This window comes from Entelurus aequoreus, linkage group LG20 (genome assembly GCF_033978785.1).
Source record: "Entelurus aequoreus isolate RoL-2023_Sb linkage group LG20, RoL_Eaeq_v1.1, whole genome shotgun sequence".
NCBI lineage: Eukaryota > Metazoa > Chordata > Actinopteri > Syngnathiformes > Syngnathidae > Entelurus > Entelurus aequoreus.
This window is the reverse complement of record NC_084750.1, coordinates 411,983-430,500: the sequence shown is the minus strand read 5'-3', so window position 1 is coordinate 430,500 and position 18,518 is coordinate 411,983. Positions and strand designations below refer to the sequence as shown.

The 18,518-nt window shown below is 40.8% G+C and overlaps 3 protein-coding genes across 6 annotated transcripts in view; 1 reads left to right on the top strand and 2 right to left on the bottom strand.

Annotated features, from left to right (window-relative positions):
- LOC133635751 (uncharacterized) overlaps window positions 1-14,206 on the top strand; it is a 283,249-nt gene extending 269,043 nt beyond the window's left edge. The window contains exons 2-10 of the mRNA XM_062029009.1: window positions 10,333-10,443; window positions 10,564-10,678; window positions 10,855-11,705; window positions 11,874-12,060; window positions 12,176-12,424; window positions 12,590-12,714; window positions 13,082-13,128; window positions 13,213-13,361; window positions 13,489-14,206. Coding sequence (XP_061884993.1) covers window positions 10,333-10,443; window positions 10,564-10,678; window positions 10,855-11,705; window positions 11,874-12,060; window positions 12,176-12,424; window positions 12,590-12,714; window positions 13,082-13,128; window positions 13,213-13,361; window positions 13,489-13,676 — 2,022 coding nt within the window. The 3' untranslated portion in view covers window positions 13,677-14,206. The remainder of the gene's footprint in view (window positions 1-10,332; window positions 10,444-10,563; window positions 10,679-10,854; window positions 11,706-11,873; window positions 12,061-12,175; window positions 12,425-12,589; window positions 12,715-13,081; window positions 13,129-13,212; window positions 13,362-13,488) is intronic.
- The window catches only part of LOC133635783 (zinc finger protein OZF-like), a 45,302-nt gene extending 27,008 nt beyond the window's left edge, over window positions 1-18,294 (bottom strand). Inside the window, exons 1-2 of one of the 4 annotated variants that reach the window (XM_062029064.1) lie at window positions 18,042-18,196; window positions 17,635-17,750 (exon numbers count right to left, since the gene is read on the bottom strand). In XM_062029064.1, coding sequence (XP_061885048.1) covers window positions 17,635-17,750; window positions 18,042-18,190 — 265 coding nt within the window. In that variant the 5' untranslated portion in view covers window positions 18,191-18,196. Of the gene's footprint in view, window positions 1-7,896; window positions 8,325-17,634 lie in introns of those variants that run through there. The other 3 variants (XR_009822120.1, XR_009822121.1, XM_062029065.1) reach the window with 3 other exon arrangements.
- Window positions 13,301-15,747, bottom strand: LOC133635795 (uncharacterized). The gene is made up of 3 exons (XM_062029085.1): window positions 15,259-15,747; window positions 14,726-14,944; window positions 13,301-14,421 (listed from the first exon to the last, which is right to left on the bottom strand). Exons 1-3 carry the CDS (start codon window positions 15,522-15,524, stop codon window positions 14,268-14,270), a joined length of 639 nt encoding a protein of 212 aa, XP_061885069.1. The 5' UTR covers window positions 15,525-15,747; the 3' UTR covers window positions 13,301-14,267.
- Window positions 18,295-18,518: the final 224 nt, after the last annotated feature.

Here is an 18,518-nt window from a genome sequence, read left to right as displayed (position 1 = left end):
ATTTTATGAAGTAAAAATGATGTTGTGCCGTTGGTGTGGGAGCGAAACTGAACGATATGAGCCTTGACCACAGGCACTACAGGGAGGGAAGAGGGCATCCAATGATCTTCTGAGCTGCCTTTACAAGTCTACAGCCTCTCCCTGGCTGCCATGGTGCAGCTGCCGTATCAGACTGTGATGCAATAGATCAGCACTCAGTGGATGAAGGTCAGCAGCAGGTTGGAATTGAGGTTGTGCTTGCTGAACACTCAGGTGTAGATGCTGCTGAGGCTTCTTGATTATGTGAGTGACGTTCTCTAACCAGGAAATGTCAGTGGGGATGAAGACACCCAGAAACCTGAAGGTGTGGATAATAACATTTATACAATAACACTCACTTGTCGTCGAAATTCCTTTGCTTCCTGAAGTTGAATATAGTCCTGCAGGTTTTCTTACTGTTTAGAACATTTGTGGATTTATTATTTTTTCTCTTTAAGTCTCCCATCATTGGCGTGCGTTCAGAATGTGATGACCTACTTTGGCATGTAGAACATGGCACCTGTCTGGAAAAAAATCAAAATCATTAAATGCAAATAAATAATTGCAATATAATACTTAACTTTTTTAAAGCTACTGCTCTCGATGGAGGTCAGCAAGGAGCACACATCAAGTTGGCCTCCACTTCTCTTATAATGCAAACCATACATATTTTAAGAGCTAAAAAGTAACCATTTAAAGGCCTACTGAAAGGATTTTTTTTTATTTAAACGGGGATAGCAGATCCATTCTATGTGTCATACTTGATCATTTCGCGATATTGCCATATTTTTGCTGAAAGGATTTAGTAGAGAACATTGACGATAAAGTTCGCAACTTTTGGTCACTGATAAGAAAAGCCTTGCCTGTACCGGAAGTAGCGTGACGTCGCAGGTTGAAAGGCTCCTCACATTTCCCCATTGTTTACACCAGCAGCGAGAGCGATTCGGACCGAGAAAGCGACGATTACCACATTAATTTGAGCCAGGATGAAAGATTCGTGGATGAGGACCGTTAGACTGAAGGACTAGAGTGCAGTGCAGGACGTATCTTTTTTCGCTCTGGCCGTAACTTAGGTAAAAGGGCTCATTGGATTCCACACTTTGTCCTTTTTCTATTGTGGATCACGGATTTGTATTTTAAACCACCTCGGATACTATATCCTCTTGAAAATGAGAGTCGAGAAGGCGAAATGGACATTCACAGTGACTTTTATCTCCACGACAATACATCGGTGATGCACTTTAGCTGCGGAGCTAACGTGATAGCATCGTGCTTAAATGCAGATAGAAACAAAAGAAATAAGCCCCTAACTGGAAGGATAGACAGAAGATCAACAATACTACTATCAGGAGACATGACCAAACACTGGACCTGTAACTACACGGTTAATGCTGTGCCACCTGTCGAAGCTTAGCAATGCTGTTGCTAACGACGCCATTGAAGCTAACTTAGCTACGGGACCTCGTCAGAGCTATGATAAAAACATTAGCGCTCCACCTACGCCAGCCCTCATCTGCTCATCAACACCCGTGCTTACCTGCGTTCCAGCGATCAACGGCGCGACGAAGGACTTCACCCGATCATCGATGCGGTCTGCGGCTAGCGTCGGATAGCGCGTCTGCTATCCAGCTCAAAGTCCTCCTGGTTGTGTTGCTGCAGCCAGCCGCTAATACACCGATCCCACCTACAGTTTTCTTCTTTGCAGTCTCCATTGTTCATTAAACAAATTGCAAAAGATTCACCCACACAGATGTCCAGAATACTGTGGAATTCTGCGATGAAAACAGAGCTGTTTGTATTGGGATACAATGTGTCCGAATACTTCCGTTTCAACCATCGACGTCACACGCAAACGTCATCATACATAGACGTTTTCAACCGGAAGTTTCGCGGGAAATTTAAAATTGCACTTTATAAGTTAACCCGGCCGTATTGGCATGTGTTGCAATGTTAAGATTTTATCATTGATATATAAACTATCAGACTGCGTGGTCGGTAGTAGTGGGTTTCAGTAGGCCTTTAATAATTCTATTTGTAAGCCCGATACAATTAATAGTTTTCACAGTTATTGCGCCACGCATTCTTTTTCATTCATTCTTGTGAAGAAGCAAAACAATGTGACCAATTTTGAATGATTTACTATGTTCCTACAAACCTCCACTCTGAAGTAGGGTGCAAGCCACTGCGAGATGAGCCTTTGCCATTTCCTTTGGCTGTGGGTCTATGTGTGTCAAGTCTCCACAGATGAGGTAGGCTTCCGCATACTAGAAAAACTACAATTAATTTGAAGTAAAACTATTCAAATAAACTATACTACGGAAATCATTCAGACCTCTTAAAATGTTTCACTTTTTATTTCATTGCAGTCATTTGCTAAAATCAAAAACGTTTTGATACGACTCTCAAACCTTGATCTTCTATGTAGTCTTTTTGAAGGCTGCATTGTGGATGCTGCAGTATGTATTCACAGTATATACACATTTACACACCACCCTGAACATGAACTTAGGCTGAAAAACTGATCAGACATGTCACGACTTTGTTACAACTTTCAAACCTCGATTTTCCATGCAGTCCTTTACAACCCTTGGATTCACAACCTACCAATATCTACACTCTTCAACAAGTGGGGTCAAAAATGTCCCCAATTAAAATCAATGCATTTTGCAATAAACTTGGTTGTTAGTCTTTAAAATGAAGAGTTGTAATATTTTCATATTTCATGTATTACTCATAAAACATCTTTGAGACATGAGGCCATTTGCATTTTTATTTATTGCTTCATTAATTTTAAGAAATTGCAGTTTTTGTAGCACGACCCACTCTTCCACAAGTGGGGTCAGAAAATATCTCAAGCAGTTCTTATGGAATCTTCTAAGAACCTTTGATTCTTAGCAACTCTGACTGTCCCACTTACACATCTGATGTCATCTCTTACATCTGATGCAACATAGACTGTCAATACTGTCCCACTTACACGTCTGCTGTCAGCAGTCTCACCACCCATGAAGGGGAAATATCTGATCCACTAAAGACTGTAGGACGACAGAAAGCTAATGAGGTTATACCAAATACTGTAAAATCTGGAACTATATGCATTCTTATGGCTGACTATAGATGTAAAAACCATGGCAGGTACATTATACAGGTTGGTAATGTTTAACTTATTAACATTTTGTGATGTAACTTTCAATATTTGTGTGAGTCAAATGGGTAGTAAACTCTGAACGTTAGAAGGTAACATGGTACATTCATTTCATCTGCTGCTTCTGCCAGCATGGCCATCAAACACAACTAGTCACTGGACTATTCTGCCAAGTCACCGTACTATCCTGCCAACATGGCCATCAAACACAACTACCGGTAGTCACCGGACTATCCTGCCAACATGGCCACCAAACACAACTAGTCATGTGATTCCCCCGCCAACATGGCCATCCAACATAACTAGTCACGTGACTCTCCTGCCAGTTTGATGGCCAGTTACATCAGATGTGAAAGATGACATCAGATGTGTAATTGGGACAGGATTGACCACCAAAGTTGCGTCAGATATGAAAGATGACATCAAACGTGTAAGTGGGACAGTATTGACAGTCAATGTTGCATCCGATGTGTAAGTGGGACAGTCGGAGTTGCTAAGAATTAAAAGTTCATAGAAGATTCCATTGGAACTGCTTGAGGTCATTTTTACCCTACTTGTGGAAGAGTGGGGTAGTAATACAAAAACTGCATTTTTGTACTGTATTTTCTGGACTATAAGGCGCAGTTAAAATCTTTTTTTCTCAAAACTCGACTGTGCGCCTTATAACCCGGTGTGCCCAATGCAAGGAATACGTTTGGTTGAGCTTACCCACCTTGATGGCAGTCAAACATAAGAGATAAGTGTAGGCTGCACTATGATGGCAATATAGCCACGTAAATATGACCGCCCACAAAACGGCACATCCGGAAGCGGCTGTCAGAAAGCGGCTTGAAGATGATCTGTTGAACATAAACGATGCAACATTTTGAGTGTTTTCATTTTTAGAAAAAAATAACAATGATACGACTCCTTTAATGCGCCCTATAATCCGGTGCGCCTAATATATGAAAAAAGATCAAAAATAGTCCATTCATCGGCAGCGCGTCTTATAATCCGGTGCGCCCTATAGTTCAGAAAATACGGTAATTAATAGGAAAATACAATTAAAATGCAAATGGCCTCATGTCACAAACATGTTTTATGAGGAATACATGGAATATGAATTCATCACAACTTTTCATTTTAAAGATTTGGAAGAATAACACGTGGCATGTTGCACGATGATTTTAAAGGCCTACTGAAAAGATTTTTTTTTATTTAAACGGGGATAGCAGATCTATTCTATGTGTCATACTTGATCATTTCGCGATATTGCCATATTTTTGCTGAAAGGATTTAGTATAGAACAACGACGATAAAGATTGCAACTTTTGGTATCTGATAAAAAAAAAGGCTTGCCCCTACCGGAAGTAGCGTGACGTAGTCAGTTGAACATATACGCAAAGTTCCCTATTGTTTACAATGATGGCCGCATGAAGTGAGAGAGATTCGGACTGAGAAAGCGACAATTTCCCCATTAATTTGAGCGAGGATGAAAGATTTGTGGATGAGTAAAGTGCAAGTGAAGGACTAGTGGGGAGTTGAAGCTATTCAGATAGGGAAGATGCTGTGAGAGCCGGGGGTGACCTGATATTCAGCTGGGAATGACTACAACAGTAAATAAACACAAGACATATATATACTCTATTAGCCACAACACAACCAGGCTTATATTTAATATGCCACAAATTAATCCTGCATAAAAACACCTGCGTGTTTGTTACGCTAGCTCCTAGCTCCTCTGCTAGCTCCTAGCTCCATAGAACACGCCAATACAATTCAAACACCTGATCAACACACACAATCACTCGCCCAAAAGACCGTTCACCTAACCCAAGGTTCATAAAGCTTATATATTTTTAAAAAGTTACGTACGTGACGCGCACATACGGTCAAGCTATCAAATGTTTAGCAGCCAAGGCTGCATACTCACGGTACCTGATATTCAGCTGGGAATGACTACAACAGTAAATAAACACAAGACATATATATACTCTATTAGCCACAACACAACCAGGCTTATATTTAATATGCCACAAATTAATCCTGCATAAAAACACCTGCGTGTTTGTTATGCTAGCTCCTAGCTCCTATGCTAGCTCCTAGCTCCATAGAACACGCCAATACAATTCAAACACCTGATCAACACACACAATCACTCAGCCCAAAAGACCGTTCACCTAACCCAAGGTTCATAAAGCTTATATATTTTAAAAAAGTTACGTACATACGCAAAAAAAAGTTGCGCACATACGGTCAAGCGATCAAATGTTTAGAAGCCAAAGCTGCATACTCACAGTAGCACGTCTGCGTCTTTGTCATCCAAATCAAAGTAATCCTGGTAAGAGTCTGTGTTGTCCCAGTTCTCTACAGGCGTCTGTGTATCGAAGTCAAAAGTCCTCCTGGTTAGAGTCTCTGTTATCCGAGTTCTTCCATCTTGACTGCATCTTTCGGGAATGTAAACAAAGAAGCGCCGGCTGTGTACTGTTGTTGCTGACTACGTTCGAAAAATACGTCCATTTCGCACCGACAACTTTCTTCTTTGCTTGCTCAGCTTCCTTCTCCATAATGCAATGAACATGATTGCAACAGATTCACGAACACAGATGTCCAGAATACTGTGGAATTATGAAATGAAAACAGAGCTTTTTCGTATTGGCTTCAATGTGGAAGGCATACCCGTGTTCGCCGGGCTACGTCACGCGCATACGTCATCCTCAGAGGCGTTTCGAACCGGAAGTTTAGCGGCAAATTTAAAATGTCACTTTATAAGTTAACCCGGCCGTATTGGCATGTGTTATAATGTTAAGATTTCATCATTGATATATAAACTATCAGACTGCGTGGTCGGTAGTAGTGGGTTTCAGTAGGCCTTTAAGAGAATTACATACTTACATAATTGAGAAATGTGAGTAAACTGTGAACCATGATTGCAGAAACTTAAAACAATAAAGCTGGATGGATGAAGTGTAGATACCCCAAAACATTGAATGTTATGTTTCTTTAGATATTACCTAGCTTTGGGGTGCATACACAATGACCGAAGGCCTGACAGATTTTCCCTCAGTGGCCTCCTCTTTTTGTGGACTGCAAGGATAGAATACTTTTTGTTACAATTTGATTCATTACATACATGGGGCTGTACTGAAGCCAGATTACTTCATTTACTGTTCGTTTGGAGTGGTATCTGCCCTTGATTTGGTTTGCTTGTAAGGTTTTAGCCTTTAGGTGATCCACACTACATGTTGGTTTAAGTATGGCCCTTGCTGAATTGAATAAGGAGACAGTTTTACCTTTTATTTCCCCAATTTTGCAAGGCCCACTGAAGTCTGGCTCAATTCATCCTGTAAGAATACAATGATCACTTCATCAAATTGTACAACTCCTCATACCAAATTGTACATGTTTTATGTTTAAACAGTAGAAATACAAAATGTTAACTAATATCAAAGTCATGATAAAGGAATTTAAAAGACCACGTACGTCATTGACAAATTCTCAGCTTCGATCTGACCATATATTGGGCAGCCATGTCTATAAATAAATGAGCACACTTTGAGAAATAGTCCATAGCTGTCAGAATTTATTGGTACCCATCAGGAGTTTTGGGCAAGGGTCCTGTCAGATTGATACCTAACAGTTCCCAGACAGCAGACACCTGCCATAAAATGGTTCAGCTACTAATTTGTTATAAGCGGTTTGATATTAAGGCAGAAATGGACCTTTATATTTTGAAGAGGCAATTCAGCTGCCAAAGGCTTGCGTTGGCATTGACACGTGTCACGTTCTGTAACCTTTAAGACAAAATAATATACTGTATAGCATTAAGTCTATCTCCTGTAGTTGTATTAATATTCATAACTTCAAAACACATACCCATTTGTCAATATCCAGTAAAATCTTGAGCAAAGGGCATGCTGTGTTTTGACTCTTCCTGAATGTCCACCGATTGGCGTAGAGTGGAACTCGAGAAAGAGCTTCCAGGCCTCCTCTCTTTCCTTGATAGCCCATCTACAGACAACAGTCATAAATAAAATAATATATTGTAAAATGGCTGGAAAATGAAATACTAACCCTTGATTGTAAAGCTTTTACAAGATCTCATCAGACTTCTGAGGCTTGGCAAAATCCTTTGGATATTTGCTGTCACAGAGGTAATTAAAAACCTGGGGCCGTACTTATCAAGCTTCTTAGAATTACTCCTAAGAAGTCTGCTAAGAGTTGACTTAAGAGTAAATAAATTCTTCGCTGAAAGCTGCACTTAAAAGTTAGTTATCAAGCGTCTTACTCACACTTTCAGCGAAGTGTAGGACTGAATCTTAAGTGTCACACTCAGAGCTGAATTACGACATTACTATGTGCCGTAAACTGAATTTTAGGTGACGTCATTTCTGTGTCCATAGAAATGACCAATCACGGAAGGGAATCCGTTGTCTAAGAATAAAGAAATATCTTGGAAATATTTAAGTGGACAATGGGAGTGTATATTTTGACAATAAACTACACAATAATACAAAACAAACTAGTCCCCGCCGGCACTCACGCTACCGCTCCCTCTCTTCTATCGCCCACACACTCACTGACGTCACTCACCTCACGGCCACACACATACGCTACTGTCATAACATTTTCTTTCCAATTCATTAATTAGGCAACTAATTTGAAACTGGTGTGGGTGGCTCTATATATACTAGCCCACTGCAGACACATGCAGAAATCAACAAGGAATCGAAAAGTATTAAATCTGTGACAAAAATAATATCCGCTCTGTCTAAACGATACCGTTTGATCAGCTGCTCGTCATCAAAAAAAACAAAAACATTGTTCCGTTCCCTGAACGTTCGCGCACGTCTCTCTCGCCTCAGTGCCATCCCCTGCTGGCAACTCCTAACCACTTAAGACACCTCTGAAGGTCTCTTAAATATCGTGGAGAGTAGGAGTGATTCTTAGACTTAAGAACGTTGATAAAAAGCTTTTATTCTTAAGTTTGAGAGTAGGACTAAATTTCGCAAATTCTCAGGACTTAAGTGTAAAATGGCACTCTAAGAAGCTTGATAAGTACGGCCCCTTGTCCCACGGGTTGCTCCAAGGTTTGCGGTTCACAGGTGGCCGTGGTTAAGGAAAGGTGAAGTTTAAAATAAAATGCTGGAGAGCTTGGCACAAAGTGCAAGGCAAGCTGGAGCTAGAAAGAAGAAAGAAAATATAGCTTAAATACATTGTGATGTAGTCATTAACATATAACCTAAATAACAGGATTGTTTTGTGACTTTCATAATGTTACACACTCAAAAATTGCAGTGAAAATAGTGTTTACAATGCTCATATGTTTTTTAAAACTATGCATACAGTTCAAATATAGTGCTTAAATTTATAAGCTAAATTATTATAGTGTTTTTCACTTGGCCATGCAGCTATCTAAAAAGTGTTTAAAGGCCTACTGAAAGCCACTACTACCGACCACGCAGTCTGATAGTTTATATATCAATGATGAAATCTTAACATTGCAACACATGCCAATACGGCCGGGTTAACTTATAAAGTGACATTTAAAATTTCCCGGGAAATATCCGGCTGAAACGTCGCGGTATGATGACGTATGCGCGTGACGAAGGCAGTTGAACGCGTCATCTTGGAATAGGTCCCTCCCAATTTAAACAGCTCTGTTTTAATCGCTAATTTCCACAGTATTCAGGACATCTGTGTTGGTGAATCTTTTGGAAATTTGTTCAATTAACAATGGAGACTGCAAAAAAGAGAGTTGTAGGGAAGCGGTGTGTTGCTGCTGGATGTAGCAACACAAACCAAAACACAACCGGTGTTTCATTGTTTCTTTTCCCAAAAGATGGCGGCCAAGCTTTACTATGGAACAAAGAAGTCAAGCGAACACGGTTGGATTGGACGACACATACGAAGTACAGTGTATTATGCAGCGAACATTTCGAAAGATCATGTTTCGAAGAGGGTCCCTTGCGAATGGCAGAAATGGGAATCAGCACTCGTCGACTCGTGCTGAAGAAAGGTGCGAAGCCAACTATTTTCGATAGACCACGGACAAGTCCGGAGCACCCGACCCCCTCCACAAGCGGACAGACTGGGCACATGAGGTCTGCATTTGCCAAAAGGGAAAGGAAGAGGGTAAGAATCTTGATATCCAGTTTTCATAGTCAGACTACACTGTTCCAATATCCATTTCTTTGTTCTCAATTGTTGAAACCCCCCCACCTCCGCACCCCGGATTGTAAATAATGTAAATAATTCAATGTGATTATCTTGTGTGATGACTGTATTATGATGATAGTATATATATGATAGTATATATCTGTATCATGAATCAATTTAAGTGGACCCCGACTTAAACAAGTTGAAAAACTTATTGGGGTGTTACCATTTAGTGGTCAATTGTACGGAATATGTACTTCACTGTGCAACCTACTAATAAAAGTCTCAATCAATCAACCAAAACTAACACACACAGTCATAGACTACTCCAGTGGTTCTCAACCTTTTTTCAGTGATTTTCCCCTGTGAACATTTTTTTAATTCAAGTACCCCCTAATCAGAGCAAAGCATTTTTGGTTGAAAAAAAGAAAAAAAATACAGCACTATGTCATCAGTTTCTGATTTATTAAATTGTATAACAGTGCAAGATATTGCTAATTTGTAGTGGTCTTTCTTGAACTATTTGGAAAAAAAGATATAAAAATAACTAAAAACTTGTTGAAAAATAAACAAGTGATTCAATTATAAATAATATTTTGTACACATAGAAGTAATCATCAACTTAAAGTGCCCTCTTTGGGGATTGTAATAGAGATCCATCTGGATTCATCAACTTAATTCTAAACATTTATTTTGTTGAAGTATTATTCAATAAATATATTTATAAAGGATTTTTGAATTGTTGCTATTTTTATAATATTTAAAAAAAATCTCTCGTACCCCTTGGCATACCTTCAAGTATCCCCAAGGGTATGCGTACCCCCATTTGAGAACCACTGGACTACTCCATGAACAATGAAATAAATTAACAATAAAATAGTCTACATATAATTATTGCTTCAAGTTCTAGTCAAGTTCTTCTGCAGTATAAAGTATCGTACATTTACTGACATTACTGTCAATAGTGTCAATACTGTCAATAGATTACAATAGACAATAATATAAAGTATTGTACATTTGTACATTTACAGACAATAGATCAGATCATGGACAGTACGACTACGGCATCAGTGGCGGATGCGGTGGATGAACCAATGGCAATGGCACTAGATTTGCCTGATGAGGAGGGCGATCAAGATCAGGTTCGATTTGTTTTCCTAATCAATGTTCAAATGGATTACAGTTCAAGCCCAATCCAAAAGTATTCATAATTAATGTAAATGAGGTATCCATATTACATGTAGCTGTTTCTCCATTTCCAGGGAAATACAAGAGAACAAGGATGCCAGACGGACTGGGTACCGATTGGGACAGCACCAACAGCAATGACCAGTAGCAAGAGCACCCAAACAGGGAAAATACATCATAGATCAAAGGGTATGTCTATTTCGGTGACGAACATGATTCTGCACATCACAGTACACATTGCACGCTGCCTGTGCAGAGTAGAGTAGACAGATAAATTAGGTGATTCAAAGACAATAATTATTATGTGATTCTAGTTTAATTTTAACAGATTATATAAAACAACTTGTGCTTGATTTTATTGCTAGGACACCAGGTGACCCCAGATATCCTCGAGAGGGTTAGAGCTCGGCCGGCCAGGGTTAGTGAAGTCCCATTGTCAAGTGTAGCAGCTCCATCTGACAGCCCCGAGATGCAGACTAACATAGCAGCTCCAGGTGTGTCTGGAATGCAAGCCAAGCTACGACCACCTCCTGCATTGTTTGATGAAGGACCAGCATCAAGTCCCACTGCGCCTTTTGTTGGTGGTTCTTCCGATGACAGCTATGTGCCGAGTGAGTCAACGACATCGGATCCGTGTCAATCTGACGGGTCGCCAGATCGCCCATGTACTCACCAGATGCGTGAAGAGGGCTGCCACAAGGAACCAAAGTACATCATCTTTGAGTCGTGCCTCCAGAGTCTCGTCAAGTGGTGTCACTGTCCAGTCTGTGGCAGCCAGGACATAAGCCCTTCTTGGGATTCGAACGGTACACAGCTGACCATGACTCTTCAATGTGCATCATGTGACCAGAGGAGTAGTTGGAGCAGCCAGCCAAACATTGGCCCTTATGCCGCGGGCAACATCCTGCTGTCTGCTGGCATCCTCTTCGCTGGGGCATCTTCTGGCAAGGTGTTGCAAGTGCTGAACAGCATCGGAGTGGTCACGTATGTGAAGAGGACATTTTTCAACCACCAGGAGCTCATCCTGCAGCCAGCCATCAAAAAGGTGTGGGAGGAACAGCAACGGACGCACCTCACCATGCTGCAGGTGGAAGGCCGACCCCTCGTCCTTGGTGGTGATGGGCGAGCAGACAGTCCGGGACACAGCGCCAAGTTCGGTACCTACACCACAATGGAGCTTGTGGCCAATGTGGTTCTCGACCTTCAGGTTGTACAGGTACGACCATATAATCTCACTAAAACACTAGTAACACAATAAGCAGATAAGGGATTTTCCAGAATTATCCTAGTAAATTTGTCTAATAACATTAACCATTTCAATGTATACTAAGCCCCTTTTTCATTTTTTTCTTTGCTCATTCCTTTTCTGTTATATATATTTCAGAGCAACGAATGTCTTGGCAGCTACCATATGGAGATGGAAGGACTGAAGAGGATGGTGGAACTGCTGATCAGCTGGGACCTGGATGTCGGGGTGCTGGTGACAGACCGACACAGACAGATCGCTAAATGGATTCGTGAAAACATGCCCAATACACGGCACTGCTATGACATCTGGCATGTTGCAAAATGTTAGTTGGATTATTTGTATGCATGACAAGTTGTGAAGTAGTGTGTACATATCAGTGATCAGATGAATGCGATATTGTATTTAATCCACAAATTTCTGTTTTTTTCTGTTTGTAGCCATCGGAAAGAAACTGAAGGCCATCGCCAAGCATAAGGACTGTGAAGACCTGAAGCCCTGGGTGCAAAGTATAATCAACCACCTCTACTGGGCAGCAGTGTCTACACCGCCTGGAGAGGGGGAACTTCTGGTTGCCAAGTGGAAGTCTGTGGAGCGACACATTCAGAACATCCACAAGGACCATGGCGACCTCTTCCCAATTTGTACTCATGGACAACTGCAACGGCAAAAGAAATGGCTCAAACAAAGTGAGTAGGCAAATAAGTTGCCCGAAAGCAGTGAGGGACTAGCAGTATTTTCCTGCACATCTTTTGAAAGTCAAAAAATTCAGATAAACTTGTAAGTAAATAACCAGTTTAAGTTGACTGGAACATTTTTGTAGAAACGTTGTTCTATTTTAAATTTATGTTTAGGTTCACGCTCAGCAGTGAAACTGGAGGAGGTGGTCAACAACAAGTCCCTGCTAAAAGATATCGCCATGCTGTCGGGTGAACACCAGACTTCCAAGGTGGAGGCGTTCCATAGCCTTATCATACAGGTGAGAATTAGACTGATCGCCTGTAGGTGGTGTCGGTGGTTACCACCTGCCACTAGGACTTTGGTGGCCAGGGAGCAAAATACTAGAGCATACTAAATGAAGCCTTGATACAGTCAGTGTAAGCAAGAGAATGTTGGAGGTCCAACATAGTGGCTGGCATCTTGGTGAGAAAGATTGCAAACAATTCTGGCGTGGTGTTAACATTGAAAACAAAACAGCTTCATTACTGCAGGAGATCAAGCTTTAATAGCTGACTATTAACAGTTTAATACACAAACATTTGTATTCAAATTTACAAACAATTTATAAATTTACACACACATTGTATGGACGCATGACTGAATAAAGTGTCTTTTATCTTATACAGTTCGCACCGAAAATGTATGTCTTCTCATACATCGGAATGCTGTGCAGGTATGTTTCCACACTAATCTAAGTGTCACTAGTGTGTGCCATACTTTAGTACTAATTATTACATTATTCTGTTACCACACCTAGGAACCTGCTTGCTGGGCTGCACTGGAACGAAAATTCGAGCCGCCCTATAGCCACTACACAAGCGGGTGCTGAGCGCTATGCAGTACGCTACCCGAAGTATAAAGCAGGGGGCCATGTGGTCAAGAAAATCGCGACAGAGCCAACATACCGTAAGTGTAGAGGACACAAAACATGTAAACACTTGACACTTTGTATCATGATAATAATACTGTCAAGTTTCACTCTCCATGAGTATATTATGTTGTGAGCAGGAACATGTACAATTGTATTTTGCAGGCTACGTAGATGACTTGATCAGGGAGGTTGTTGCTGGCTGCAGACAGACCCCTGACCAGAGAACACCAGTCAGCGTCACTGTGGATGTGCCTCCCTTCCTCTGCGATGAACTGGAGAAGCCAGACAAGGAGGAAGCCATCGCCAAGCACAGGAGTCGCTTCGGTAAGTGTGAAATGCCCTCCCGGTAACAGTTAGAGATGCTACCTCAGTAGAAGCATTTAAGTCCCATCTTAAAACTCATTTGTATACTCTAGCCTTTAAATAGACCCCCTTTTTAGACCAGTTGATCTGCCGTTTCTTTTCTTTTCTCCTCTGCCCCCCCCCCCACGTGGAGGGGTTATTCCGGTGACCATGGATAAAGTGCTGGCTGTCCAGAGTTGGGACCCGGGGTATACCGCTCGCCTGTGCATCGGTTGGGGACATCTGCGCTGCTGACCCGTCTCCGCTCGGGGTGGCCTCCTGCTGGCTCCACTGGACCCTCACTAATATGTTAGACCCACTCGACATCCATTGCTTTCGGTCTCCCCTAGAGGGGGGGGGGTTACCCACATATGCGGTCCTCTCCAAGGTTTCTCATAGTCATTCACATCGACGTCCTACTGGGGTGAGTTTTCCTTGCCCGTGTGTGGGCTCTGTACCGAGGATGTCGTTGTGGCTTGTGCGGCCCTTTGAGACATTTGTGATTTAGTGCTATATAAATAAACATTGATTGATTGACTGATTGATTGATTGATTGATTTTATTGATTAAGTACAGTGGCCATGTAGATTCTGTTGCAGTCACTGCACGTCTTGGAACCCCGTGTAGTCCATCGATGGGAATGTTGTCCTAATCTTATGTACTACACAAGCTGGTAGTACCACCCTTATGTCCTTTCCCAGATATCCCCAGCAGAAGCGGACAAACTGTCGATAGGCTGTGTGTCGTCTCCGCCTGCAAGTAGCAAATGATGGCAGCTGTTATTATCCGGACATGGATACACAGTGACTCACTGTTCTCTGAGATTCAAAAGACATTGTCATGCATTCTATTCATTTGTCATTTACTGTTGCAGTAAATTGTAAATATTGTTGACATCTACGGTCCATCTATGTAATACTTCTATGATATATAATGTCATGTGCATTGTAGCACAGTACATTTCACAGAATAAGAATAAGATAAGAAAGTGCTCATTCTGACTTATCTTCCAAAGGTTGATAGAATAAAGAATTATTTAAACTTATTAGTGCCTCACTCATTTTGCTGTTGCTGCAGCATGCCATATTGCTGTTTGTAGGCGTTATACGCTGTCTGCAGCACCCATTCATCCAGACACACAGATGGAAAGCCATGGTGGTCTATGATGCACGTCTTCACCCCCTCCTCCTCCATCGTTCTGGTCACTGCCTCTATTTCACTACAGCAGACACACTCAGCCACTGTCTCCATGTTCACACAGTTTTGACATGTACACCTGGAAATAGAAATGTTCATAATATTTGTAAATCAATTCATATTATTGACACCTGCAATCTGCAAACATGTGGAATAATTAATATTATCATTGTCTTGTTGTGGATCTTATTAATCTGCATGCATATTTTTAGTATTGCCGGTATATGGAGCTGTGGCCCATAGAAATAATGGGTAATTAATTAAGTTTGACATTGTGTCAATGATAGATACTTAGTGTATAGATAGGCCTGGGGTGTAAGTTGTAACACTAACAGTAACAGTGCAAGACTAGGCCACAAACTAAAACTAGTCTATAAATAAATAACATATTACCATTCTGTATTCTCAAGGCGATCTATGTCGTGTGCTCCTCCAGCATCAATAGCAGCAGCGTCCTCCTGACCGTCTTCATCAGCGTCGGGTTCAAAGCGATATGGCTCTATCCCTCTCACAGCTTCTTCCCTATCTGAATCGCTTCCACTCCCCACTAGTCCTTCACTTGCACTTTCCTCATCCACAAATCTTTCATCCTCGCTCAAATTAATGGAGAAATCGTCGCTATCTCGGTCAGAATCGCTCTCAGATCTGGCGGCCATCATTGCAAACAATAGGGAGCTTTGCGGATATGTTCAATTGTCCACGTCACGCTACTTCCGGTAGGGGCAAGGCTTTTTTTTGTCAGATACCAAAAGTTGCTATCTTTATCGTCGTTTTTCTATTCTAAATCCTTTCAGCAAAAATATGGCAATATCGCGAAATGATCAAGTATGACACATAGAATAGATCTGCCATCCCCGTTTAAATAAAAAAATTTCATTTCAGTAGGCCTTTAAGTAGATAATGCCATATAAGTAGATGTTTGACATGCACATGCATCTAACTAATGTTATATAAGTACATTTCCGAAATATTTACATTAGTCTTCTCCATGCTATATAATGTATCTAGCTAACTAACGCCACAAAAGTAGATTTGCGACATTTTCACATTAATCTCCAATAACATTTCGACAAGCTATGCATCTAACGTAATATGAGTACGTACATTTGATATCTTTACATGAAACAGGGAAATAATACATTGTGAGTTTTATCGTTTAATAGCGTATATTGTAGATTGTACTCACGTAAAAGGTTCAGTCGATGCACGTTGTAATGCAGTGCACGCTTTCGCATTCCTTGGATTCATACGCAGATACAGTGGGGGGGGGGGGGGGGGGGGGTATATTTCCAAAGGGGAGCACTCTTCGCCAGAACACCGGACATGACGTCAGGTGAATACAACCTATACGTATAATGGGTTTTACAGTGCAGCAGGTTTACTTATCCTCTGTAAGGACATGCCGGCATTGATCAAAACATCCTAAAAGATACATTAGAGATGTATAAACCTCTGGTATAAAGTGAGTGTCCATTTTCTCAGTATAAATGTTGGCCTATTACACCTAAGCATTATCTCTACCCTCAACCTTATAATATCCATAAGTTAAATATCATGAAAATAAAAAAAATATATTCTCAAAACTGCTTAAAAACATCCCTAACATGTTGTCATAAAATTCTACAATTTTCTTCTTTTTTGTTGTGGCTGGGCCAAAAGGAACTCTTCCCAAAACATGTTTCACTAAGTGGTATTTTTATGGAATTTGTCCATCAACAATTCCTCTTTAGAGCACATTCACTTGAAGACCATCTACGACACGCTGAAGGAAAGTCAGTCACCTTTATGTTCTTTTCATAAATCAACTGTTGACTACTCTGCTTATTGAAAGATGATTGACAATAAATGATGACTTTCACTTAATGATGCATGTAGGTCAGAATCAGGAAGTGAAATTAGCCATGAAACTATTAATTAGAGATGTCCGATAATATCGGACTGCCGATATTATCGGCCGATAAATGCTTTAAAATGTAATATCGGAAATTATCCTTATCTGTTTCAAAAAGAAAAATGTATGACTTTTTAAAACGCCGCTGTACGGAGTGGTACACGGACGTAGGGAGAAGTACAGAGCGCCAATAAACCTTAAAGGCACTGCCTTTGCGTGCTGGCCCAATCACATAATATGTATGACTTTTCACACACACACAAGTGAATGCAAAGCATACTTGGTCAACAGCCATACAGGTCACACAGAGTGGCCGTATAAACAACTTTAACACTGTTACAAATATGCGCCACACTGTGAACCCACACCAAACAAGAATGACAAACACATTTCGGGAGAACATCCGCACCGTAACACAACATAAACACAACATAACAAATACCCAGAACCCCTTGCAGCACTAACTCTTCCGGGACGCTACAATATACATACATAAAATAAAATTAGGCATAATAATGTGTTAATTCCACGACTGTATATATAGGTATCGGTTGATATCGGAATCGGTAATTAAGAGTTGGACAATATCGGATATCGGCAAAAAAGCCATTATCGGACCTATCTACTATTATTTATATTGATTACATTGTCAAATAAATTTGGTGATTCTGTGAGTGTTGTGTAAACATGTTGATACACACTGTTACAAACTGAGAGGAACATCAACCTCTCATAAATATTTTTATGAACATTATAAAAATAAAGCAGTGCATCGTCCTCACAAGACAATTCACCTTCCTATAGACAATCTATTTAAGAGTAGTATTAATAATCAACTATATAGTTAGTAAAAATGTGAGAGTAGGAAGTAAACAAACCTGTTCTGTGTAACACAACTTGATGATGTTTCCTGTAATAGGCGTCCAGTAGTTGATGTTGTTGCTCCTTCTCCTCTTTTGTTCGAAACAGTTCCTCCTCGTACTCTGCTATCGTTCTTTCGCACATTTTCACACAATCACAACACTTTACACTCACACGTGATCTCTGCTTAGGGATGTGTTGATAACGTCTCTTTGTTAGCAGCTAACAAGCTAAGCTAGCTAGCAAGCTAAGCTAGCATGAGAAGCAGCAAAGTGCACTTAGACTAATGAGTCCGAATATCAATGGATTATTGACGACGTTTACTTTGTTGAACAGCATATGTTTGTTCATGTACGCACTAATTAGGAAGACAGTACTATAATAGCCACAATAACGTCTTCAGCAAACGCCATCTTGTTTTTACCTCATCTTGTTTTCTTGTTTCGAAAGCAGTATTGTCAGATCTCGCGAGAGAAACAAACAACCAGCTCTTCTTCTTCTTCTTCTGACTGGCAGTAAATGTTTGTAGCGCCGCCTACTGTACTGTAGAATGTAGTGTGGGTAAAAGAACATAACGAGGAAATCCCGTTAAGAACCCGTGGAGGGCAGCATACGCCAAAGATGGATGGAATATTGAAGAATGTCCATCCATCCATTTTTTTACCGCTTGTCCTAACTCGTCTTGTGTCAGAGTGTTGGTACACGGATGACGTCACAGAAGAACGACTGTGATGCGATGTGAGTTGAAATAATATCAGCACGCTCGCTCCAAAAAAAAGTCATGTTCCTTCGTGTTTGTCTTTTAAAAGAGTGCTTCAAACGAGATTTAAAGGACTGTTGTTAGTCCGATGTTGATGTGATAAAACCTATTTCTTGTTTGGAAGGTACATATAATTGTAAC